Source organism: Pelodiscus sinensis, chromosome 6 (genome assembly GCF_049634645.1).
Source record: "Pelodiscus sinensis isolate JC-2024 chromosome 6, ASM4963464v1, whole genome shotgun sequence".
NCBI lineage: Eukaryota > Metazoa > Chordata > Testudines > Trionychidae > Pelodiscus > Pelodiscus sinensis.
In genome coordinates, this window is record NC_134716.1 from 98,248,618 (window position 1) to 98,274,366 (window position 25,749).

Sequence of the window (25,749 nt, forward strand, 5' to 3'; positions counted from 1 at the left end):
ATTAACATAGAAGAAAGGAAAAAAAGGTTATATCTATTCTCATTCAGAAGCATATTTGGATTTACAACTATGTGCTGTCAGCACACTGAAGCTACTGATCAAGAAAGTGTATTTAGCAAACTGGAACTATAAGTGTCATGGATACTGAGTTTCAGTAGAGAGCTGTATCCTTGAATAACTCCAGTTTATCCCAATGCTACTCACAATTACCTTTCCCCTAATACCACCAGTGCCATTCTGAATAAGAGCAAATCTCCCCAAACTCTTTACAATCAGTAACACAGGATTGCACACAGGAAAAATTCCATTTTTTCTATTGTGTTCACTCATCATTTATTTACAAATACACATTATAACTTTTATATACATTGCACATTTACATGGTAGAAAAGTACAAAACTATATATTTAAATGAATTTATATTTAATGCGCCATGTTTGAAAATATAAAATTGCATCAGAAAAAAAGTATTATGAAAAGCAAGAAACTTGAACTGATAAAGCTTTGATATACCTTTTAGGGACAGTTCAAAAGAACCTAAAAAGTGGTACTGCAGGGCCATCATAAAGGAACCACCTGATAAAGTATTTATGTATGTTACAAAAAACAAACAAACAAACAAAAAAACCCATGAACTTTGTTCTCGTTCTTGCTAACATTATTGTAGTTATTAACAACCTTCATAATTTGATTTCTTTGGGTGCAGTATTCTTATAGTACAGCATAAATGCTCAGCACGTTGAGAGCATTTAAATGAAGTTATTAGCAGAGAAAAGTTAAGTGGAAGAGGTGTCCTTAAAGATTGCCTCACTGCACTCTGAAAGTACATTTAAGTTAGTTACAGCGCCTTTTGGTCAGTCAAGATTCCTTGTAAACAAAACCCGAGGGATCATTTATGTACAAAACAGGCAAGAAGAAAATCCAATAAATAAACATAACAGAAACTGACATGCAAGTCTGTGAAAGTGGAAAGAAGTTAACAGTGAAAAAAAGAGATGAAAATTATGTGGAGAAGCTCTAAGGAATGGACTTTTATAGTTTACAAAAAAAAAAAAAAAGCTTTACTTTACAAGCAAGAGACCTCACAATAAATAACACTGCTCTTCCCGTAACGAATAAATTTCTTCAAAAAACAAGGTGTACAGTCAACCAGACATTTTATGTATAAATTATAAAACATGACACAGTATAAATAAATGTCTACAAGACTCAACTATATGTATACTTTTCTTTCTCCCCAAAATAAATAAGCATACACTTATTTACAGTATGGACACTGATTTCTTGCCCAATGGCTGTTCCAATAGTGATGGAGGTTTTACCACTCTAGAATGGAAGATATAGGAAAGTTGTAGTCCGGGTCTTCATCTTCCTCTTCTTCCTCAGGGTCTTCATTAATGGCTAGATGGGGGAATACAGGGGAGCTGTTGTTTAAATAAGGACAACAACAGCGCAGAAGCAGCTCAGTGCATGTTTTCAAAGCCCTCTGAACAGCCATAATACAGCGTTGCATTTTACGTGACTTGTAGTGAGATGCTCTTTGGCATCTGCTGTTATGTAATATGGTTTTCTATACATAAGCTATGAAGTCATAACTGCAGCAAGTTCTGAAGAATCAATGGCTCAGGTTTTATTGGCAGATTCCTGAAATCAGATAAAAAGCGCTCTTGTGTTCTAGGTTTAACTGCTTTGTGTCCTTCATTCAGAGTTAGTAGAGGCAACTGCCCTAAAACAGAAACTCATGTGCTAACAGTAAGCTTAGGGGTTTTTTGGATGGAGTTAGGTTATATCCAAGTGTTAATAAAGCAAACAGCGAAGCACACTAAAGCAAACAAATTAGAAAATATAGCTACCATAATGCTCTCAGAGCAACCCCTTGCTGATAACATGACTTTTTCTCAAAACCACAGGCATCTTGAAAGTGTCCAAGCCACAGACTGTTGACTATCTGTTGCAATTTACCAATCACACCGGTGTATATAATACATATTATATATACTTCTAAAGGAAAATCTTTAAGTGAAATTCTCATCTTTAAAAGCATAAGTCTTTATTACCTAGGGATTGCCTTCAGAAGCCCTAAATATCTGCAAGGTTTAAAATCTCACTTACAGTTGCAAGATCCAGCGTGCTTTACTTCTAAAAGCACACCCATGGAGCAGGCTGCTTCCTTCATGGCACACTCACTTGGGTAGGTAGTGTTATCGCTGGCACAGACTGCTTCATCTGACTTGCTTTCAGGGCACAACTCATCACAGAGGGCACACCGACCTCTGCTAACCTTGAAATCCCATAAGCATTTCTTCCCAGCACTGCACTGGATATCTTCACAGGATTTGGCTTCTAAAAATATGAGATACCAGAAATGAATAAAGCAGAATCGCTCTTCTCATATATAGAGAACTCATAGGAAAATTAATATGAAGTTTACAGGTAAAATCCTGCTTACTTTACTCAAAGCACATAGTGCTTTTGGAAATCAGTGGACAGGGGAAGGGAGAGGGCAGTAGGGGAGGAGCAAAGTAAGCAGAATTTGGCCCCAGAAAGCTGGAATGAAATTTGCATATTCTAAATGACACCTGACCTTTTCTGGTTGAAACCAATGGGAATCCACTCACCCCAGTGACTTTAATGGGAAGTCTACAATTGGACAATTAATTAAACATTTCTACATTGATTATTTGTCAAGCTTAAACATATAAAATAGTCGTTTGTGTCATTAAAATAAATAGATGTGAGATCTTTAACTTGCAAAGATAATTTTTCAGACATGTAGTTACCTGAAATGCATATAATAAAAACACACACGTATTGTGATGATATTATTAAGAATTAGACCTTGTATAAAATACCAGGGTGGTTTGAGATTATGTTCTTATCTTAATCCACAACACCTCTCCTTAATCACTACATCTGACTGACATTAAATAACGTTTGCCAAGACCACTTGAAGACAAATGTTTCCAAGAATCCAGATCATCTGAATGTTGAGACTGTGTTACTCTGTTCATAGAATCATAGGATTGGTCATCTCATCCTGTCCTTTCATTCATGGCAAGACTATTTTTTATCTATTATGATATGTTGTCAAGTCATAATACATTTGAGGGCCTTACTACAGCTCCTATTAAAAATAGTATGGAAACTCACATTGATATCAAGGATTGAACCCTTTGTTCCCTGTTGGTGCCCAAAATCTTGTGTGGGTCACTCAAGCAAACTTCCCCCATTTGTTTGTGTAAAAACTGCAGGAGTCCACAACACATTCACTTCTAGGAAATAACCTGCATGCAGATACCTGCCTACTAAACTGTGAAACAACAAATTATGAAGAACGATTCCCTCTTCCCCTATAAGCACTCCAAAGGCTGATACCTACTGATACATTTTCCCTCGTAGGCTAATCCAATAGATCTGCCTAGTAGGCAGGTTGCCTTTCTCAGGTGGCAAGCACTAGCATACGTTATTCCATCATTCCCACAGAGATACTGTTCCGGGGAAGTAGGCTCCGGGCAAATCCGATTACAGGTCACACAGTAGGCATTATTAGTTTGATCAACCACACACGTGGAACTGCCTGGACATAAAACATCCCGACAAGTCTCTGAAATAAAGACGGAAACATATTAACAGGCGATCCAATGGTTCATACTGGGAGTGAATATGTGAAACAATCGAGGAAATGATAAAATCAAAGTCTTCGGCAGCTTCTTTCATAAAAAAAAGAGCCACGGGATAAAACCTTCATATCTCAGGGAAGCTGGTGTGAACACAGCGCGGCATGACTCTGGGGGACTCTCAATCAGCTATGGTTTGTCGGTTGAGCGTGGTTTACTTTTTGTCCCTCAGCATTTGAAACATCTTGTTATTGTGGGGAAGTACGTCAGCTCCTCCTCCCTACACTCAGACACACACCCTGTATTATTCGGGGAGGACTTGGTTAGATTTGCAAACCTACTTTTGCATTTGCCCTGATATTGGACTTCAAGTTCGGGTTGCTCTTTACATCTGGCTTTGAGGAGAGCACACTCGTTCCTGTAGGTTTTCCCATCTAAGCCACACACAGGACCTTTCCAAGTGACATTAGAGCAGTCCGGAGCACAAACACACCGAGGTTTGTTCTTCTTGTTCATTTTACATTTCTTTCCAGGTCCGCAGTCCACGTTCTCACACGTTTCTAAAAGGGGGAAGGGGAGGAGGCGAAAGAGGCAACATTTTAATACCTACTCTGCTCATCAGACTTCAGATAAACAGTGTTTACAAAATACCCCGACAATCCCACGATACAAAGGGAGCGAACAAGGTTTGTTTTTTTTTCAGCCAGAAAACAAAATGTGGGGTCCTGAGAGATCCACCAAATAGAAGGATCATTCTGGATCATATTTGACCACGCAGAGGCTACATCCCTTCCCCTTCTCACTAACTCCAGGTCCCAAGGAGCATTTACTTCCTGGGATGAACTTTAAAATCGTAATTGGAGCACGACACAGGGAAACACTGCTACCTCTGCTGACTCTGTCCCGGCCACCCCCACCACCCCAGTGCCTGCACCTGCGGTTTCGGAGCACTTTGCAAACACACCTTTGCATGGGATACAGTTTGGGGCGCCCCCGTTAAAAATCATCCACTTAAAAAGCGTGTTGTCGTTGACGTCTTCTTCAGTCCATGAAGTGGTGAGCCTGCCCGTTTTGCAGCACTCCTCCTTGCTCAGATCAGTCTTATAGAGGACTTGGCAGCGGCCGTTCTTTGCCTGCCGGAGCCAACAATTCCCAGCTGCAAGAGCGAGAAGGAGAACGAGACCCAGCCATATCAATGTCAGTTACCAGTGACCCAGACACAACACGTGCGGCTTGCATTGACTTTTACTAGACTGTTTACTTTTATTTGTCCCATTTCATAACCTGCAGCTACTCTGGGGCAATAGGCAGCGCAGTTTAAATAACCCGATCGAAACAGGACAAGGCAGTGTTCGGAGGTATTTATTCCATATGTAGACCATGGGGACTTGCATGCACGTGACAGAGGTATGAAAAGGATCTGTATTTAAAAAAGAATAAAAATAAAACACCCTTGCAGACACCTCCCCCCTTCTTCCTCTTCAAAAATGCTGTACAACACTGTTCTAGTGCTGCCCGGAGTCTCATTCGAGGCCGTTTTAACAATCTGCAAAAATTGGTAATATTTGCCTGTTGGCGAAGTCTTTCGAAATCTCGAAATGTTGCTGCTTCCCTTAGGAAATGTCTCTTCTTTGCTGAAGAAAATTAACTGAGATCCAAAGAAGGGCGATCAAAGTAAACAAGATGCCGGGGCACAGAAATAGGAGGCCACTAGATAAAAAGTTATAGATGTCGTCTGTTTCAGACGCAGTTTCATAGAGAGTAACACTGCACTTACATCGGATAGAGATTTGTTTTACTAGTATCTCTGCTATTTATGGATTCAAGCCAAGAACATTAGTCCAAGCAACTCCCCCTTTTTTAGTTGGAGGGTTTTGGTTGGGATGAGCCTCTCGTGAATAACCAATGTGACTTCTCCAGCAACTCAAAAGCAATTGATTCTGGTACTTATCCAGCAGGGGCTAGATCCTGTCTCTTTACTCCATTGGGAATTTTCCCGGAGAGGAATGTAGGATCGGTCCCTCAGACCGATATACATGGGGAGACTGTAGAGGGAAGCGTCCCCAAAGGTAATTAGTGAATAAACAACACCCTTTTGAAAATCAGTTTTCCTGGCTCAAAAGACTGTTAGAAGTCAGCTTTGAATTCCTTTTAGTTGCCTTCACAAAGTTAACCTATACATCCAGCTCAGCGAAAAAAAAACCCCAAACCCAACAACCTTCAGTAAAAAACAACAATCTAAGTTATGCAGGTTGTTAACGGAGCGGCATCAAGAACCTTCCTCCCCCAATAATTATTTGGGAAAGACAACTATTACATTTTCTGTTTGTTTTGCTCGGCTGGGACATGTATTTAAACACATTCGCTAGTGCAGCAGAATTCATAGCTCAACACAATTCACTCACAAACGTGGATGTGAACGGGCGGCCGGGAGGCTGTCACACGAATATTGAAAGGATAGCGGGAAAATGACTAATATTAGCGTCTGAAAATGTCATTTGTGATCGCGGAATTCACCATCCTTGCAGCCAAAGCAGCCGAGAGGAAAATCTAAGCTCCATTGCCACAAAAACTTTAAGACTGCTGGAGTAAGAAAGTTCCTGTGTGTGGCTGCTGTTCATTCATGCTTTACAATAATAATAAATAACAATCATCATCACCATCCCTCCTCAGTACTATGCCCAGCCGTTTGTGGAGCCGATCAAATATGTCACCTCCATACATTTGTACAAAGCGGTCCTACTCTCACAGTTAAGTTGAGGTTCTATTCCTTAAGCTGGTCCCTTGTAGAGAGGCGTTCGCAGGAGACAACTAAACATTGAGAAAAAGACAGAAAATAAAACACAACTGCAAACAAATAATCTCATCTTACCCTGTACGGTATGATCTTCCATGAAGTGGCACACAAGCATCAGGAATAAAAGCACGCCCGGGTGGATTCTCTGATTTAACATCCTCAGTATGCCCGTGAGTGAAAGAGGCAGAAACAATATCAAGTGGAGCAGAGAAAGAGAGAGACAGAGAGCACTAGTCAGTCTGCTTATGATCGCTCTATTGAATGAACGTCAGCCTCTCAATGCAGTCTCTCTTTAAATCTATAAGGGGGTCTTAGCTGTCTGCGGTGGGCGGTCTCCTAATGTGTGTGTGTTCGGGGGTGGGGAGATTTAAAAAGTTCGCTGTGAATCAGGTGACATTTTCCACCTTCTGGAAACCCTTTCCAATTATCTGTTTTAGGTGCATTCTCTCTCTCTCTCTCTCACACACATACACATCAAATCTGCAAGAGGGAAACGCTGGAGTTCTTTGCGTAGTAACAGGAAGGAGTGCAAAAACAGAATGGTAACTAGAGCTTAGAGAGAGAGAGAGAGAGAAAAGAACTATCCACTTGTGTCATTAATACCAGAAGGCGCGCACGCGCGCACGCAGAGGAACTAGGGGCTTTAACACAATTCATAGGACTAAAGCAAGAGCCATGTCACTTCTGTGGGGAAGGAGAGGCGTGATCCTTTCCTTTAGCCCCCACATCGTGGCCAAAAGGAACTTGAAAACAAACACAATCTGATCAGCGCGCGGAAATGTTTTTGCTTCTTGTTAGAAGTTTTGGGGCGCAGCAAAAGTTGATGACGTCTCTTGGAAGACACGATTTTTGTTGCTGTTGGGGTGTGTGTGTGTGATTCCCATTCCCTGTCTGTGACTAATAATAAATTTACCCCAACACCTCAAACAGTAGTTAAGTGTTTGGCGCGCACACTCCTCCCTCCCTGTGACTGGTCAAAACCAAACAAAAGTTTAATACCTATGGTTTTGCGCAAGTGACAATCTTTTCACTGGGAGCGCCTGCAGTATAGACCGGAATTAGGGGGGCGACGTAGGCGGTCTCCTTTCAGAATCAAAAAGGTTGCAACATCGATAATGAACTTCTAGAGCACTACTTTATTAAGCACAGTCTGGCATTATTCTCCCCTTAGAAAGTTGGCGGTCTCTCATTTATAACATTTTTTGGCATCGCTGAATGAAACTGAGTAGGCGATATTTCCTTTTATACAAAATGATTACTTAACGGAAAATGGTATTGTTTATTCAAAAGCTGGCTTTTTAATTTCGATTCTTTCGCTGCTGCTCAGAGCCACCAAAGCACAACAGACAGCAAAATATGCAGACAAAATTCTTGGACATTGCCAGGTCAATGGGATTTATGTGAAAGTTCTACCGATTCCTCCCCACCCCATCCTAGTCTCCGTAACTCCCCCCCTCTTTATTCTGCAAGCTTTTCTCCTTACTCCCCCATCACAACTGCAAATAACTCAGTGATAACAGATTTTTTTCCACCAACTGCAGGAGATAGTGCTAATCTTTTAATAAAAGATCCCATTACAATGGGATCTGTCTGGACAGACTATAATAGATCCAGAAATACAGCCGTGCTAATATTAGAAGACAGTTGTTTGGGTGCCTCAGACCGGGCCCTGGTCCTGCTTTCAAAGTGAGCATGAATCACAATGTCCCGTTGCACCACCTGCAGTCACACGCATTAAGAAGCAGACTGGTAAATAACTGACCTCGCTACAATTTGTGTTACTATTATTGTGATCATCCCTGAGCAGCTTTGGGGCATTCTGATAACTTCAGAAGCTTTTTTGGGACTACACATCCCTTTTAAAGCGTTCCTCAAATAGGTGCCCCCTCTTTCTCTTTCTCTCTCTCTCTCTCTCAACCAGCATTAATGCAGGGTTGTTTAGTGCCCTCTAATGGCAGATGACATTAACAATTAACAACAAATATCCCTTACTCATGAGCTCCTGGATAAAGGCTGCTTTTAAAAGGGGGTTGGCTTTGATACTTATGGTGTAACATGCTTTGCAAAGCATAGTTTCTCTCAGTGCTCCTCAACAAGGCCCAAGGAACAAAAATAGGTGGATAACTTCAGACATGCTCTCTTCCCCAGGCCCATCAGTTTTGTTAAACAGCAGTGTAAAATCCAGGTACAACATTAACCTTATATCACCTCTGCTTAGTTAGGAAATGTTACAAAACTTTCAGGAAATGTGGTGAGTCATAGGCCTGGAACGTTTTGTGGGGTGTATATCCACTCCCCATTCCTACCATTCATAAAGACACAAGGATTCTCTCTCAGGTATATGTCCGTAGGGATGAGGTGAGTACTACAAACCTTTCACTAGTGTCCCTCAGATCCATAACATGAATTTGGGGGTGCGAGTCTCAGCATAGGATGCTGGAAGTAGGGATGCAGGAGGTGCTGCAGGATCTCCTGTCTTCAAGTGGTTTCAATTATATACAGGATTTACAGTTTGGTTCAATGGTTCTAAGCACCTCCACTAAAACAATTGTTCCAGCACCTTTGGATCTGAGTTTCTTCCCAGTGGACCCAGTAGTCCACATTATAAAATCACCCCCACTCACATAAGTAAGCATTTTGTCCTCCCCCGCAGGCAGACCCAAGAGTGAACTGCCTCTCACCAAAGTGAGGGTGGCCCCTTCAGGTCAGGGTTGGGGTCATTGGCAGGGCAGTGTGGGAAACAACAAATTGCTGCTGCTTCTGCTGCCCTTGTGAATAGGGATCTCAGTATTTGTTTTGTGATACAGACACATGTTGGTTTTATTTCAGCTTCACCTTGGATTTTTATTGATCTGTCAGATAAAATGTTTATACTGATTCTAGACAGTGTTTGTTTATTATATTGGGGCATTATCTGGCCATATTCCTGGAAATGAGTCGCATGATAGGTCAACAATGGTTGCATATGTGCTTCATATGTGCATCATCAGGAGATCAATATGATTGCACTGGCATGGAAACTTGCATCCCACCTGTTTTCTGACATCACATAGAAACAGCTGCTGTTTCTTTAATTGTATTGTCTTTTTTAAATGTTAAATATTGGGTCTGTATACAGATAAAGGTCAGAGATGCATTGTTTAATCAAAAAACTTTTTTCATGTATCTGTTTGCCTCTATTTACCATTTCTCCCCACTTCTTTGTTTTGCCAACAAGTAAATATAAATTACAGAACTGGCAACATATACCACTCTATAACTGAATTGTCAGGCAGGACATAAAAGACTGTTGTTCTGACACTGTCAGTTTTAAAAACTATCTTTTTGCAAGATGTTTATCAATTTTAATATGTGATTTTGGATTTAGGTCTAAATTTTGCAGCTGGCCCCAGTCTCCAAATACAAATAAAAATATAATTAAGTTAAAATGCTAGATACAAAGATATAAAGCTTCAGCAAAGTTCAGATTCAGATTTAGATTCACATACACTCTTGCAGCTTGGGTATATCTCTGATGTATACAATAGATGTGTGGCTATAACAAAATCTGTCTATCTATATATCACAAATATTATGTAAATATTGACTGGCCTGGCTCTGAAGCAGTAGCAGTAAAATACTGCTTGAGGAACAAAATAGTTCTTCAGATTTACTTTGTGTGAAATGTACTATTAAACAAACTATTTTTTTGTCATTTATTGTTGTGGACACTAAGTATTCATTTTATTAATGTCTTGGAGTTTTCTCATGCTTTCTGCCAAGGGCCAGTTTCCTAATAAAGAAGCAGACTTTATCTCCTAGGGTACGTCTACACTAGCCCCCTAGTTTGAACTAGGGTGGCTAATGTAGGCATCCGAACTTGCAAATGAAGCCCTGGCAGTCAGTTAGAACTAAGGGGATTTAAAAATGGCGCTCACCCGGGAACATGCAAATGAAGCCCAGGATATTTAAATCCCGGGCTTCATTTGCAAGTTCGAATGCCTACATTACCCACCGTAGTTCGAACTAGGGGGCTAGTGTAGACATAACCCTATGGTGTGTCTAGACTACATGTTTGTTTGTTTTTTTTAAAGTGGCCTTTTTTTGAAAAACTTCCCCTGCGTCTGGACTGCTGCTGCATTCTTTTGAAAGTAAATCAAAGGAACGTGGCAGTTTTTTTGACCGTGGAAAACCTCGTTTTATGAGGAATAACTCCTTTTTTCGAAAGTGATCTTTTGAAAAAAGGCTTTATGTAATGTAAACTGTGCTTTTTCGAAAGAGAGCATCCAGATTGCTTGGGTGCTCTCTTTCAAAAAAGCGGCTTGCTTTTTTGAAAGTACTGGTTGTAGTCTAGACGCTCTTTTTCGAAAATATCTTTTGAAAAAAGCTTTTTTGAAAGAGGCTTGCAGTCTAGATGTAGCCCTAATGGGAAGAGGTCACCTCTCGACCCTTTCTTCTAGCAGAAGCAAATATTTTGGGTGACAGATCTTTTTTGGGATGTTGGTGGTAGTCTGGGGCCTCAATCAGTAAAAGTAAAAGTTTTGGGGAGGAGTTTGGTTTGTGAGTGGACACGTGTGGGAGCATTTCCTGCCACATCTTTATCCAGAATTCAAGGGAGGGATGGAAAAGGATTCAAGTTCACTCTGTTTTGCAGATGGACATTTCTAGGCTAGTTGATTTTGGTCTGCCACAAAATCAGATGGTATCTGTGCTGAGATGATTGACTTCTCCTCCTCTCAGGAAACAAAGTCAGTCAGTTTTCAACCCCTAGCTGTTTTTTCTGAAAATTACTTTTGAAAATTGACCTTTTAGTTAATAGGTTCTTTTCTCTGAAAAATATATATGTAAATAATTTTCTAAGCATCATTATACTATACACTAGACAGCAATTTATTTTTCTCAGTGTAGAGAGATTCACCTCTGGACAGTTTACACTTGCTATAGAATTTCACAAACTGCTTCTCAGAAAAATATACATAAAGAGATATATTGAAAGGGTGCATTTTTAGAATGTCTTGTATGGTCAGGCCATTTTCATGTTAAAATAGACAATGCTTAGCTTCACATTGTCTTAACAAAGTTCTAATATTACTTTCTGCAAGTACTGGATGTACTTTAAGATAGAATTCATTTGTTTCTTTAATGAGTGAGAATTTGTGTACAGAATTTATACTTGTATGCTACTGATATGAAATTTAATTATATTTCTAACTAGACGAGGACAAGGATATTGACAATTTATTTTTTCCTAAAGCTGAGAGAAAAAAGTTTATGGATGTAAGATATTAAACACTAAGGCTACGTCTACACTGGCATGATTTTCCAAAAATGCGTTTAACGGAAAACTTTTCCGTTAAAAGCATTTTCGGAAAAGCACGTCTAGATTGGCAGGATGCTTTTCCGCAAAAGCACTTTTTCACGATCGGGGCTTTTTTGTGGAAAACAGTACTGTGCTGTCCACACTGGCCCTTTTGCGCAAAAGTTTTTCGGAAAAAGACTTTTGCCTAAATGGGAGCAGCATAGTATTTCCGGAAAAGCACTGACGATCTTACATGAGATCGTCAGTGCTTTTCTGGAAATTCAAGCGGCCAGTGTAGACAGCTAGAAATTTTTTCCGCAAAAGCATATGATTTTGCGGAAAAACTTGCCAGTCTAGACACAGCTTAAGGGTATATCTACCCAGCACAGCTATTTCAGGACACCAGGGCTACGTCTAGACTGGCATGATTTTCTGGAAATGCTTTTAATGGAAAAGTTTCCCATTAAAAGCATTTTCGGAAAAGAGCGTATAGACTGGCATGGACGCTTTTCCGCAAAAAAAGCCCCGATCGCCATTTTCACGATCGGGGCTTTTTTGCGCAAAACAAATCTCAGCTGTCTACACTGGCCCTTTTGCGCAAAAGGGACTTTTGCCCAAACAGGAGCAGCATAGTATTTCCACAAAAAGCACTGATTTCTTACAGTAGGAAGTCAGTGCTTTTGCAGAAATTCAAGCAGCCAGTGTAGACAGTTGGCAAGTTTTTCCAGAAAAGTGGCTGATTTTCCCAAAAAACTGGTCAGTCTAGACACAGCCCAGAGGTATCCCAAAATAGCTACTCCATGTCCACACAAGCTGCCCATTATTTCAAAATATTTTTCAAAATAATGGGTGCAGTTTTGCCATCCCGGTAAACCTTGTTGCATGAGGGTTAAAGGATGGCTCAAAATAGCGTGATATTTTGAAATTTGGCACTGTGTGGATGTGTAAAGTTTCAAAATAAGCTATTTTGAAATAGCCGGCCTGGGAGGTAGAATGGGAGGCCAAACAGCTGGCTGGAGGGCAGTGAACTTGGTGGCCTTGCAATGCTAGGTGGAGATTGTGGTTCCTCTGGGGGGTCGTGAGGCTGCTGGCCAGTGGGGTTCCCTTTTCCCCTGCTCTGGTGCTGCAGCCAAGTTGCCGGGGGGGGGGGGGGGGGGGGGAGGGCACTTACCTGGTCTCGTGCTGGCCACTCTCTTGGTGGTGTGGTTGCCCCCGAGGTCACTCTGCAATATAGCTGTTCCCTGTACTCGCTGTCCTCAGTAGTCACTGTGCAGTCTCTTGCATCAGCCCCTTCCCTTTCTGTGTTATGGAAAACAATTCCATCCAGGAGGATCCCATTCTGGCCAACCAAATCCTGGCCTTACTTTAAGTTAGAAGAAGAGGAAGCTGCATACTAAATTTGATTTAGGAGGAGTTATTGAACAAACAGACTCACAGACAGATGGACAGACAGATGCACATTTTAAAAATATATAGGTAGGTTTGATTATATTAACAAATATTTACACAAGATATAGTAATGAGTCTCTACTAATTATGGTATAGTCATGGCAAGAGTTCATGTTGTAACTTGATTCTAAGACCCTATATTTCCACTGTATTGTATTATATTGTTTGTATTGTGGACTGTGTTGTGGACTGTGTTGTTAAATTTCACCTGTAACAAGTTTTAAAAGTACTGTTTCCTGTAAACATTCTACAGAAATTACTTTTATGGATTCTGTCTGAAGTATGCAGAGTAGCACACACAATTCTACAAGTTGCCATACATGTATAATTAAGTTTGCACAAAAATGTACAAGATAGTATACTAGTGGAATTGTAGGTGCTCACATAAGTAAAGACTGTACCATAATGCGTACACACAAGAGAGCAGAGTTAACGTTGTAGGTTCAGTTTTAACTTTGGCATTTCCTGATGTTTCATTGTTTAACTGTGGAATCACAACAATAATTTAAAATGTTTGTTTCATTTCCAAGGCTTATGTGTGTGTGTTTGGTTGTTGCTTTTGTTGCTTGTTTTATTTTGTTTTTAAACAAAAGAGGGAGTAGGGAGGGAAGAGAAAAAACAACTTCATAGCTCTGCTGGTTTGGAAGCAGTTGCCAATCAAGTGCACAAGATCCATAATCAAGAACTATTTGGCAAGACATCATTGAAGAGCTGCCAACCTTGACCAAGGTCACTGGAACTACCCTACTTGGAAAGTGCATTTAATTGGCTTAGAGCACTTCAGTGGGAGAAAGGAATTCAGTGTGCACATCACGTCTTTGCTTAGGTGTGCAGTAAGTAATAGCAATAAAGTCTACTACATAGGCTCAACATATCTGGATGACACCACAAGGCCTTTATTAGCCCAGGTGGCTTCTGTTGTATATGTGGCTCATCAGGAGCCAAGAGAAAAATAAGGAGGTGATATGGCTATGAAGACTGCCTGTGACCTTAAATATAGGAAGTCTCTTGTGGCGTGTAGAACTTTAACAACTGTGGTGGCTGTGTGTGTGGTTAGCAGAATGCTTTGTGCAGACAGTTAAAAGGGCATGTGAGCAGGTGGCATTCCCATTCTGGTCAAATAAAATCTACACATGTTGTATAAGGTCAAACTCACCCCCCTTCCTGGGGTTTACTAGTAATTCAGAGAGTAATAACAGAACCTTGTGTCCCTATGCAGCATGGTAGATTATGCATCCCTGTTACAGGCCATTAGAGAAAAAATGGGTTTGTACTCTGTAACAGTGCAAGCTTTCTTTTCTGGTATCAGTACATATGGGGTACAAGCCCCTGGAAAACTCTGTAGAGTTATTTCTTAAATTTTAGTTACAAAAAGATCTATTTTGATTAGACCAGATTTAAGGAAAAAGCTATATGAAAACCATCACAGATTAAGAAACAAGCTGCAAACATTTAAAACGTTATTACACCAACACCAAATGTTCAAAACCACAAGAAAACAAAAAGTGAAAACAAACAAACAAATAAATAAATAAAGTTGTGAAAACATAGCAGATAAAGAGAAATGAAGGCTGTTTCTTATCTGTAGAGGTTCAGAAAATAGAGAAGGAACTGAAATGGATCTTGGCCAGGCAATTTCTCTGGAAGAGAACTGTTATACAAGTGGCAGTGTCAATTCTGAAACTGACTCTCAACATGAAAATGTTACTGATGGTGAATCTGAATCTGTAAAATTGAATGAGAAACAATGAAAATTTGAATTACAACAGCCTTGCCTGATGGGCATTTCTGGCCCAAACTGCATCCCAAAACAGTGAAGCCCAGATCCTCACAATTTGTCTGGCTCTGTAATGTTGCTCAGATAGAAAGACTGGAAAGCTGTCATGAAGAGGTAGATGGGGATTCCACTTGTGTAGGAGAATCCTTAGATGGCATAAAGCCAACATAGCCTGCTTTATGCTACCCACTGCCCATATGACACAAAGAAGGCATGTCAAGAGCTGGTAAGTGGAGCAGTGTCTAGGAGACCATTCCAGTTAATGTAATAGAGCTGTTCTTGGGCTATGTTATGTTGAGTCCAAAATGGCTCCCACTCAGTTCTAGGATTGGGGATTTGATCTTATTTTCTTAACTCTGCCAAGCAAAGCTTTGGCCACATCTGGGGATACAATCCCAAATTTATAATTTTAAAATTACAAACAAGGAAGAGTGGTGTATTGAGGTTTAAGAATTGTGAGGGCTGCATAGGAGTATTGTACTTTTAAGATCTGGAATATTTTGTGGGGCAGACTTCAAAAGACTTGTCACTTGGCAGCTGGAGCTGGGCTGGGGATTCAGCCTAAGATTAAAGTGGTACAGGATGTACTTTACAAATAACTATTACTGTTAAAATTCAATCCTTGCTTTTACTGATTTTCTTCTTCAGTATAAAAAAAAAAGTATATCTGATTAATGGAATTTGTGGAGACACATCATTTTCAACTCCAGTTCGTTTCACTGTGGATCCTGGAATCAGGTTAAAATGGGCAGTTGACTGGTGTACAACCTGCTGCATTGCACCCTGATGAAACAGGTTGGACTGAATGCCCAATATAGTTTGCAATTACTGAAAAAGGTTGTCTTGAGTGATAGCAATTTCCATCTAGATGATGATTTTTCTTGGCTGGTTCATGAAGTGATGGCCATAAACAGCAAGGCTGTGTCTACATTGGCATGATTTTGTGCAAAAGCAGTTGCTTTTGTGCAAAAACATGCTACCTGTCTACACTGGCGGGGAGTTCTTGTGCAAGAACACTGATGTTCTAATGTGTGAAATCAGTGCTTCTCGCGCAAGAACTATGATGCTCCTGCTCAGGAAAAAGCCCTCTTGTGCAACTGTTCTTGTGCAAGAGGCAAGTGTAGACAGGCAACATAAATTTCTTGCTCAAGAAAGCATCTACACTGGTACAGATGCTTTTGCGCAAATGCACATCTTTTGCACAAAAGCACATGCCAGTGTAGACGCTGTCTTGAGCAAATACTTTAACGCAAAAACTCTTGCGTTAAAAGTATTTGCGCAAAATCTTGCCAATGTAGACGTAGCCCAACAGTGGGATTATTTCTGCATTAGTGCATAAACACAGTTGCAGCCTCTTGTTTTTCATTTGGGATTGCAGGTATATGTGATTGTGGAAAGTATAGATTTATTATGGATAAATAATTTCCTGCTTCATTGTGAGGTTTGGGTTCATTTTTGCACAGGACCAATTATAATGGTTCACTTCTTGAGATTAATGGGACCATATGAATTTCAGAATGCTGTTTAGCCAGTCATAGATTATTGGGACATTGTCCTAAATTGTGAACGTGATAGTGCCCAAATGACAGCTTCCCTTTCATTTTCTGTACACGTCTTTTTGGTGAATAGACAATCTGTGAGAGAATAAGTAGGATGAAAAGAGGGTAGAACAGACATTATAATCTGAGTCGAGCAGATTGTGACAAAGAATTGTTGAAGTGTTAAGGTCCTGTTTGAGATGGAGGGAAATAAAAGTTTATTCTTCACTGATGCATTTACCAAGAACAGATCAGGAGAACAGTTCTAGGTGATGGGCAGCTTCGGTTGATTGCTTGCACACAGAATCAAGTGTTTCTATCTATTTTGCGGAGAAGGCTGTTTTGTGTTTTGACTACACTTGTTCATGGCGGTCCTGAAGGTGTTTGAGTAGTTTTGGACTATGACCTGTGATGTGGACCATTAGTTTGTTCCAAAATCAGTTGTCAGTGGAACCACTAGTAACTGATTTAACAGTATTAAATGGAATTTCCAGTCAGGAGACTGAACTATGATATATTCCTATTGTTGATAATCTGTCAATTGACAAAGTGTAAATATCATATCTTTTTAGTATTTACAATTGTAACCTTTTTAAGGTAAATTTTTGCATTTCATATCCTGATAAGGGATAGCGCATAACTATCTTGACTCTTTCTTCTGTTTCTTAATTCCTTTGTATTAAAATAAATTGTTGATAATGCACCAAGTTTTGAAATACATTTTTATTTTAACATTTATGGCATCATCAGGCATGTATTACACAATCTATTGATTCATCAACATTTTGACTACAACCTATTTAAAAAAAAATTGGTGATGTTGCATAAGCAGCAGTAATTTACACTTAGGAAATGAATTTGTCATCACAAATCAATGTAGTATTAGCTAAGTGGTACAGAAGGTAACATTGGTACTGAGATGCACAATAATGGTGTCTGAGAAGCTCCTGAAGCAAGCCTGCTATGCATTATTTTGGGATTAAAAAGACAGTTGTGTATTGAGAGACAAGGTAGGTGAGGAATATTTTTTATTGGACCAGCTTCTTTTGGTGAAAGAGACAATTTTTTTTAAACTCACACAGAGCTCTTCTTCAGGTCTGGGAAAGGTACTGGCCCCAAGTCCTGTACATTTCCCATTTTTTGGCTCTGGGTCCCACCTTAATGGAAGAATCCCTGCATCAGAGGAGATCATGGTCCAGCGGGCACCATCATGCATGCATAAAAAGGTCATGGTATAACATAAAATGGATACATTAAAGAATAAATGCTGTATAGTCATAAGAACATACGTAAAAACATAAGAATGACCATACTGGGTCAGACATAATCACCACATGATCCCTCTCCTGTCATCCATTTCCAGACAGAGGCTAGGGACACCATTTTTACCCATCCTAGCTAATAGCCATTGATAGGCTTAACCTCCATAAATTTATCTAGTGCTTTCTTGAACCTCGTTAAAGCCCTGGTCTTCACAACCTCCTCTGGCAAGGAGCTCCACAGGTTGACCATGTGCTGTGTGAAAAAAAACCTTCCTTTTGTTTGGTTTAAACCTGCTAACTATTAATTTCATTTGGTGATCCCTAATACTTATGTTATGGGAACAAGTAAATAACTTTTCCTTATTCACTTTTTCCATGTTAGTCATGATTTTAACATCTCCCCATAGCCTCCTCTTTTCTGAAAAGTCCAAGTCTTTTTAATCTCTCTTCAAATGGGACCCGTTCCAAACCCCTAATCATTTTTTGCCCTATTCTGAACCTTTTCCAATGCCAATATATCTTTTTTTGAGATGAGGTGACCACATCTATATGCTGTATTCAAGCATACCATGTGGGCATACCATGGTTTTATAAAGAGGCAATAAAATGTTCTCTGTCTTATTCTCTATCCCTTTTTTGAGGATTCCTAACATTCTATTTACTTTTTTGACTGCGCTGCACATTGAGTGGATGTTTTCAGAGAACTATCCACAATGACTTCAGGATCTCTCTCTTGAGTAGTTATTGCTAAATTAGTCCCCATCATATTGTATGTATACTTGGGATTATTTTTTCTAATATGCGTTACTTTACATTTACCAACATTACATTTCATTTGCCATTTTGTTGCCCAATCACTTAGGCTATGTCTACACTGCACTCTAAATTCAAAATAAGATACACAATTTGCACTATGCAAATTTCATACTTATTTCGAGTTTATTTCGAAATAGGCTATTTCAAAATTTGTTGCTGTGTACACAGCAGCAAATTTCAAAATACAGTGCTATTTTGAGACATCCCTTAACTCTCGTGGAATGAGGATTACCCAATGCTGAAATAGCACACCCATTATTTTGAAAAACATTTTGAAATAATGGCTGGCTTGTGAAGATGAGGGGGAAGTATTTCAGGATACCTCTGGTATCCTGAAATAACTTTGATGTGTGGACATACCCTTAGTTTTGAGCTCTTTTTGAAGCTTTTCACTGTCTGCTTTGGTCTTAACTATCTTGAGCAGTTTAGTATCATCTGCAAATTTTGTCAACTCCCTGTTTATCCCTTTTCCCAGATAATTTATAAATAGGTTGAGTAGGATTGGTCCCAGTACGGACCCTCGGAGGACACAACTAGTTACCTTTCTCCATCTGAAAACTTACCATTTATCCCTACCCTTTGTTTCCTGTCTTTTAACCAGTTATCAATCCATGAGAGGACCTTTCCTCTTATCCCAGGACAACTTACTTTACTTAAGAGCCTTTGGTGAGGGACCTTGTCAAAGGCTTTCTGGAAATCTAAGTACACTATATCTACTGGATCCCCCTTTGTACATTTAAGTTGGACCTCTATTATGGTGTCTTTGAAAAGTTTCCATGCAGCTTTCAGGGATTTTATTTTTGTCACTGTACCTTTTAATTTCTGTTTAACTAACATCCTCATTTTTGTGTAGTTCTGCTTTCTGAAATTAAATGCCACAGTGTTGGGCTGCTGAGGTGTTTTTCCCACTATAGGGATGTTAAATTGTATTACGTTATGGTTACTGTTTCCAAGTGGTCCAGTAACATGTACCCCTTGGACTTGATCCTGTGCTCCACTTAGGACTAAATCAAGAATTGCCTCTCATGTTGTAGATTCCATAACCAGCTGCTACAAGAAGGAGTCATTTAAGGTATCAAGAAATTTTATCTCTGCATCCCATCCTGAAGTGACGTGTATATGGGGATATTTGAAATCCCCCACTATTATTGAGTTTTTTATTTTGATAGCCTCTCTAATCTCCTTTAGCATTTCATAGTCACTATCGCTATCCTGGTCAGATGGTCAATAATATATCCCTACTACTATATTCTTATTGTTAGAGCATGGAATTACTACCCAGAGAGATTCTATGGAAGATTTTGGTTCCTTTAAGGTTTTTACTTCAGTTGATTCTATATTTTCTTACACATATAGTGCCACTCCCCCACCAGTATGACCTGTTCTGTCCTTATGATATATTTTGTATCCTGGTATGACCGTGTCCCATTCATTGTCCTCATTCCATCAAGTTTCTGTGATGCCTATTATATCACCATCTTCCTTTAAATATGAGGAACTTTATTTCACCCATCTTATTATTTAAACTTCTAGTGTTTGTGTATAAGCACTTTAAAAAATGGTCACTATTTATTTTTCTGTCATTTCCTGATGTGTTAGGCTTTTTTTTTCATTTGATTGTTTCTCATCTGATTTTACATATACTTTATCATCCTCCATCCTCTCCTCCTTACTAGAACATAGAGAATCTCTATTAACAGACTCTCCTCTAAGGCTATGTCTAGACTGCAGGCTTCTTTCGAAAGAGGCTCTTTCGAAAGCATCTTTCGAAAGAGCCTCTTTCAAAAGATCGCGTCTAGACTGCAGGCGGATCTTTCGAAAGAGAAATCCACTTTTTCGAAAGAGAGCACCCAGCGAGTCTGGATGCTCTCTTTCGAAGACGGCCTCTTTACATTGAAGAACGCCTTCTTTCGAAAGAGGAACTTTCGAAAGAAGGCGTTCTTCCTCGTGAAACGAGGTTTACCGCCATCGAAAGAAAAGCCGCGTTCTTTCGAAATAATTTCAAAAGAACGCGGCTTGAGTCTGGACGCAGGGGAAGTTTTTTCGGGAAAAGGCTACTTTTCCCGAAAAAACCCCTGAGTCTGGACACGGCCTAAGAGATGTCTCTGTTTGATCCATGTGCTCCTCCACACCTGTTGACTTTCCCTCAGCACTTAGTTTAAAAACTGCTCTACGACCTTTTTACAATTAAGTGCCAGCAGTCTGGTTCCATTTTGGTTTAGGTGGAGTCCATCCTTCCTGTATAAGCTCCCCTTTCCCCAAAAGTTTCCCTAGTTCCTAATAAAATTAACCCGCTTCTCTCTACACCATCATGTCATCCATGCATTGAAACTTTGAAATTCTGTCTGCCTACCTGGCTGTGCATGTGGAACTGGAAGCATTTAAGAGAATGCTACAGTAGAGGTCCTGGATTTCAATCTCTTTCCTATCAACCTAAATTTGGCCTCTAGAACCTCTCTCTTACCCTTCCTTATGTCATTGGTACCTACATGTACAATAACCACAAGCTCCTCCCCAGCACTACACATAAGTCTATCTAGATGTCTTGAGAGAGCTGCAACCTTTGCACTAGGCAGGCAAGTCACCATACAGTCCTCCCAGTCATCACAAACCCAGCTGTCTATGTTTCTAATGATCGAATCCCCCATTACTAACACCTACATTTTCCTAATGACTGTAGTTCCGTCCCCCAGAGAGGTATCCTCAGTGCGAGAAGATATCACAACATCATCTAGAAGGAAAGTCACAACTATGGGATTGTTTCCCTCTGCTCTAGATGAATGTTCTCCTTCACTATGCCTGTCACCCACCTTAACAGCACAAGGCCTGGTTGACTGGAGGTAGGACAGTTCTACAGCATCCCGGAAAGCCTCATCTATGTACTTTTCTGCCTTCCTTAGCTCTTCCAATTCAGCCACACTGGCCTCTAAAGCCCGTACGCGGTCTCTGAGGACCAGGAGCTCCTTGCATCGAATGCACACATATACCACCTGTCCATAGGGCAGGCAATCATACATGCTACATTGGGTGCAATTCATACTCAGGTGAGTGTCCTTACACTAACAGTGCCATTCAGTAGGATGGCTTGCATAAGTAAAGACAACATAACTGCATCATATTTGGCAGAATCAGGACTCAATATTAGTAATAACAGTTGTTTAGAGAGCAGTAATAACAGTTCTTTAGAGAGTAGATTTTTAATTCTCACTAATTCTCTTGTGAGAGAAATAATTAAGTATCTGACTTGAGACATTTTCTCTTACTAGTTATGGTCTCTATGCTTAAAGTCCTGCAATAACTTCAATACCAAGGGTATGTCTAGACTACATGCCTCTGCCAACAGAGGCATGTAAATTAGACATACCAACATAGTCAATGAAGTGGGGATTTAAATATTCCTCGCTTCATTAGAATAAAAATGGCCGTCGCGTTGTGCCAGCTCAGCTGTTTGTCAGCACAAACCGGCAGTCAAGACGGAGATAGGTCGACAAGGAAAGCTTTTGTCAATCGATCTTGTAAACCTCATTTCACGAGGCATAAGGGATTGGTTAACAAAGGCTTTCCTTGTCAACCAATCCCCGTCTTGACTGCCGGTTTGTGCTGACAAACAGCTGAGCCGGCACAACGCGGCAGCCATTTTTATTCTAATGAAGCGGGGGATATTTAAATCCCCGCTTCATTGACTATGTCGGTATGTCTAATTTACATGCCTCTGTCGGCAGAGTCATGTAGTCTAGACATACCTCAAGTGTTCATAATTTATTAGTGCAATGGAGAAATCTACAAAGAACTGCAAGCAAGACTGCTGTGTATGGGTGAAGTGTGGTGCAAGGTAAGTGGAGTTATTTATGATAAACCGATGCCGAGAAAACTTAAGGAACAAATATTCCAATCATAGCAAATCCAGTTCAATTATACAGATCAGAGACATGAGCAACTAAAGAAGGGGCACTGGAAAAGAGTTGGGGGCGGGGTACAAACAATGAATGGAGGGAATTCTGGTATGGATGCATTTGTGACAAAAGTTCATGGATGGAGAACAAGAGGATGGCTAAGAAAACATTGGATTGACTGTGTATGGAAGGACAGAGTAGAGATGTGGAGCAAGCATTAGACTAGTAATCTTGGAAAAAGCCTATCTGGAAACCCAATCCATTAGCTGGGAAAAGGGGAGAACAATTAGGTTGTGGTACAGTACCACATGGATGCATCTACACTGCACTGTAATTCGAAATAAGATACACAAATTTGAGCTATGTAAATTGCTTGAGACATATCTTATTTCTATACTGTTTCAAGATAGAGCCAAATAATGAAATAAGCTATCTACACAGCGCCAAATTTCAAAATAAAGCACTATTCTGAAACATCCCTTACTCCTCATAGAATGAGGTTTATAGGGACATCAGAATAGCGACCCCAAAATAATGGGCTTGCTGTGAAGACGTGTGATAGCTATTTTGGGATACTCTAGTATCCTGAAATAGTGTTGCAGAATAGCTGTAGCCCATGAGAACATAAATCTAAAAACACACTGGTACTGTCAGCATATTATCAGTGATCATCACATTATGAGGGGAAAAATGAGCAAAGCTGAGAAATGTAATTAAACATTTATACACTGTGAAGCAATGAGAGCAGTAAGACAGTCACTGGGAAAGAATGGGGAAATCTGAAAAATACATTTATTGAAGTAATGTTAACAGCCACATGTAGATGCTTTGTATCTGCAAGCAAGTTATAAAATGAATGACCTCTTGAGGACCAAGAATGAATTTGATCAGATATGGACCTTCTCTTTATATTTTTTCAATTTATATTTTGCTTGTTTGCTAAGAAACAAAGAACAGTATAATGGGATGTGTAAATGAGCTATTCTCTCCTGTTCCCTAAAAGGACCTTAATCACAACTAAAGATCTCCACTTACGTTTCAAATGCATACATTTAGAATTAAGCAGAAAAATGGCTGAAACCAAAAGAATGGTCTGAAATTAAGGCCTAATGTTTCAGCAAAACTTTTAAGGACACTTTATTAATACATTATACTAATAAAATACAAATCTTTAAAACATGTCATTCTTCAGTTTTAAAGGCAAGTAATAATTCAGAGATGAAGAAGTAACAAATCTAGGCCATATGTATGAGAGACATTTTAATGTCAGACTCAGCGTGCTATTTGGCTCAAAATTTAATGCTTGAAAACCACATGGTTAGCTTTGAAATACTGTGTGCTGAAAGTGAAATGCCTTAATTCTTCTGAGGAAAACAACAGTTTACCAGCAAAATAGCCTGAAACTCTTGGGGCCACTTAAAATTAAATAAATCTCATTTGTAACCTGTTTCTTTAAAGCTACATCTTGTTACTCTGTCACAGGACATAACGTGGGTGATATTTGTAGTCTTTGAGTAGAATTGCATTATAATTATGTTAATTTTATTTAGTTAGTTATATAGCACCATAAACATGAATATCTCCTTACAGAGGGAACAAAATCATAGTTCCTACACTGATGAGCTTAAAACATAGGCGTCCAATCCTGATTAGGATCAAATTCCAGGTTAGAAGAAATAAAAATGACACAGGAAGGAATGATAACAGGCAGAGGAAGGAATGAGATTATGAGGAAGAGTTACACAGTATTTGTATTTGGGGAGGAAATACTGTCTAGTTCCCCTCTTTTTAACATACATTTCTTTTAATTAAACTGGAAAGGCCGAGCTGTACCAATGTCCAGCTAAAGAGCCAGAGATACGAATATCTTCAGATCTAATGTATTCCTTTTAGGTATTATGATGGCATCCAGATCGTTAGCATCTCAGCACTAATCCTTCACTGCCTGTTATTGAACTAAGTAGTTTTACACAAATTCTGTTTTTAATGTAGTAAATATTTGATCAGCAAGAAAGGGATCATTCAGAAACATTGATGCTTCCAAATAAGATTTCACTTAGCAGTTTTATTTTCTTGATGTTTCAGTATAATGTGCTTTCTTTTTCTACAGGCACCAAAATTAGGAAAATGTGGAGGGAAAAAAACCTGCCAGAGAATTGTGTTAGGGAAGAGGCAACATTAATCATGTTCGTGCCTCATAAATAGTACACACACCAATTACTATTGAGTGTAAAAATCTAAGGCAAGGGGCTTGAAGTTGGCATTATGCCCACAGTTTTGGAAAATGAAAATCACAGATGAGGTTTAAACAATGCAGACTAGCCTAGGTCTGTCACAACCGGTCTGTTCTAGTGGAGCCACCTTATAGGAGTTGTATAGGATTTCATTCTATGTGTTTATACTCTCATTGTGTAAAGACAGCTACTAGAATATCACTGGCTTCCACACGTCTTTTGGAGTATTTATGAGCTCTGAGGCTTTTCAGGTATGCCTACACTATAGTTAAAAATCTGTAGCTGGCCTGTGCCAGCCAGCTGACTCGGTATTGGGGGCTTTGGCTAAGGGACTTTTTAATTATGATGTAGGGAATTTGGGCTCAGAGACTCCTCCCACCTCATAGGGTCCTTGAGTCCAGGCCCCAGCCTAAGCTTGAACATCTACAACGTAACTTAACAGCTTCTTAGCCTGAGCCTGGGCCAGCCGCAGGTTTTTAATTGGCATGTAGACATACCCTTTGTTGTTTGTTAGAAACCTGTCCCAGAAAGATGATTCACTTAGTGGTGGGCAGGTAGCAGTAATGTATATCTCGTGGGTTTTGTTAGAGAGGTTGAGTTTCGTAATCATCTAGGGTCCACAAGAACACCACTGGCTGAGGCTTTGTGGGTATGTCTACACTTGCCCCCTAGTTCGAACTAGGGAGGCAAATGAAGCATACCGAAGTTGCTAATGAAGCGCGGGATTTAAATATCCTGCACTTGATTAGCATATTCGCCACCAGTTGCCATTTTAAAAAGCCGGTCGCCCGAATTAACTCTCTGCGTGTAGACACAGTAGTCCGATCCAAAACCCTTCCCTCGAATTAACTTTTATCCTCCATAACCATTCTTTCATTCACTTTCTTGTTAAAAGAGTAGTAATGGTATGGAGCCTGCTTTTCCCACCGAAGCCAAGGTTCAGTGCAGCCATGTAGGAATGTGTGTGAGTTGATGTTATTCCTTTTATTTCCCCATGCAGCTGTGTCAGTGATATGTCTTCTGCTCTCTTTAATCTTCAACTGACAACAATCCCAGCATTACAAAGGTCTATAACTGTGTGTTGCTTA

General features: G+C 39.8%; 1 protein-coding gene across 2 annotated transcripts; it reads right to left on the reverse strand.

Moving 5' to 3' along the window:
* Positions 1-430: 430 nt before the first annotated feature.
* FST (follistatin) lies at positions 431-6,964 on the reverse strand. 2 transcript variants are annotated; one of them, XM_006139535.4, is made up of 6 exons: positions 6,490-6,964; positions 4,582-4,773; positions 3,959-4,177; positions 3,380-3,604; positions 2,113-2,343; positions 431-1,644 (listed from the first exon to the last, which is right to left on the reverse strand). In XM_006139535.4, coding segments are annotated over exons 1-6 (951 nt in total). In that variant the 5' UTR covers positions 6,572-6,964; the 3' UTR covers positions 431-1,642. The 2 variants fall into 2 exon arrangements, with proteins under 2 accessions (XP_006139597.1, XP_006139594.1); XM_006139532.4 differs by having other exon boundaries at positions 431-1,401; positions 6,490-6,963.
* Positions 6,965-25,749: the final 18,785 nt, after the last annotated feature.

Coding starts and splice junctions, on each gene's coding strand:
- FST (XM_006139532.4), bottom strand. CDS start 6,571: ATGTTAAATCAGAGAATCCACCCGGGCGTGCTTTTATTCCTGATGCTT. Junction 3,605..3,958: donor ATATCAGGGCAAATGCAAAA/GTAGGTTTGCAA, acceptor TCTTTATTTCAG/AGACTTGTCGGGATGTTTTA. Junction 1,402..2,112: donor GCACGCTGGATCTTGCAACT/GTAAGTGAGATT, acceptor TCCCCCATCTAG/CCATTAATGAAGACCCTGAG.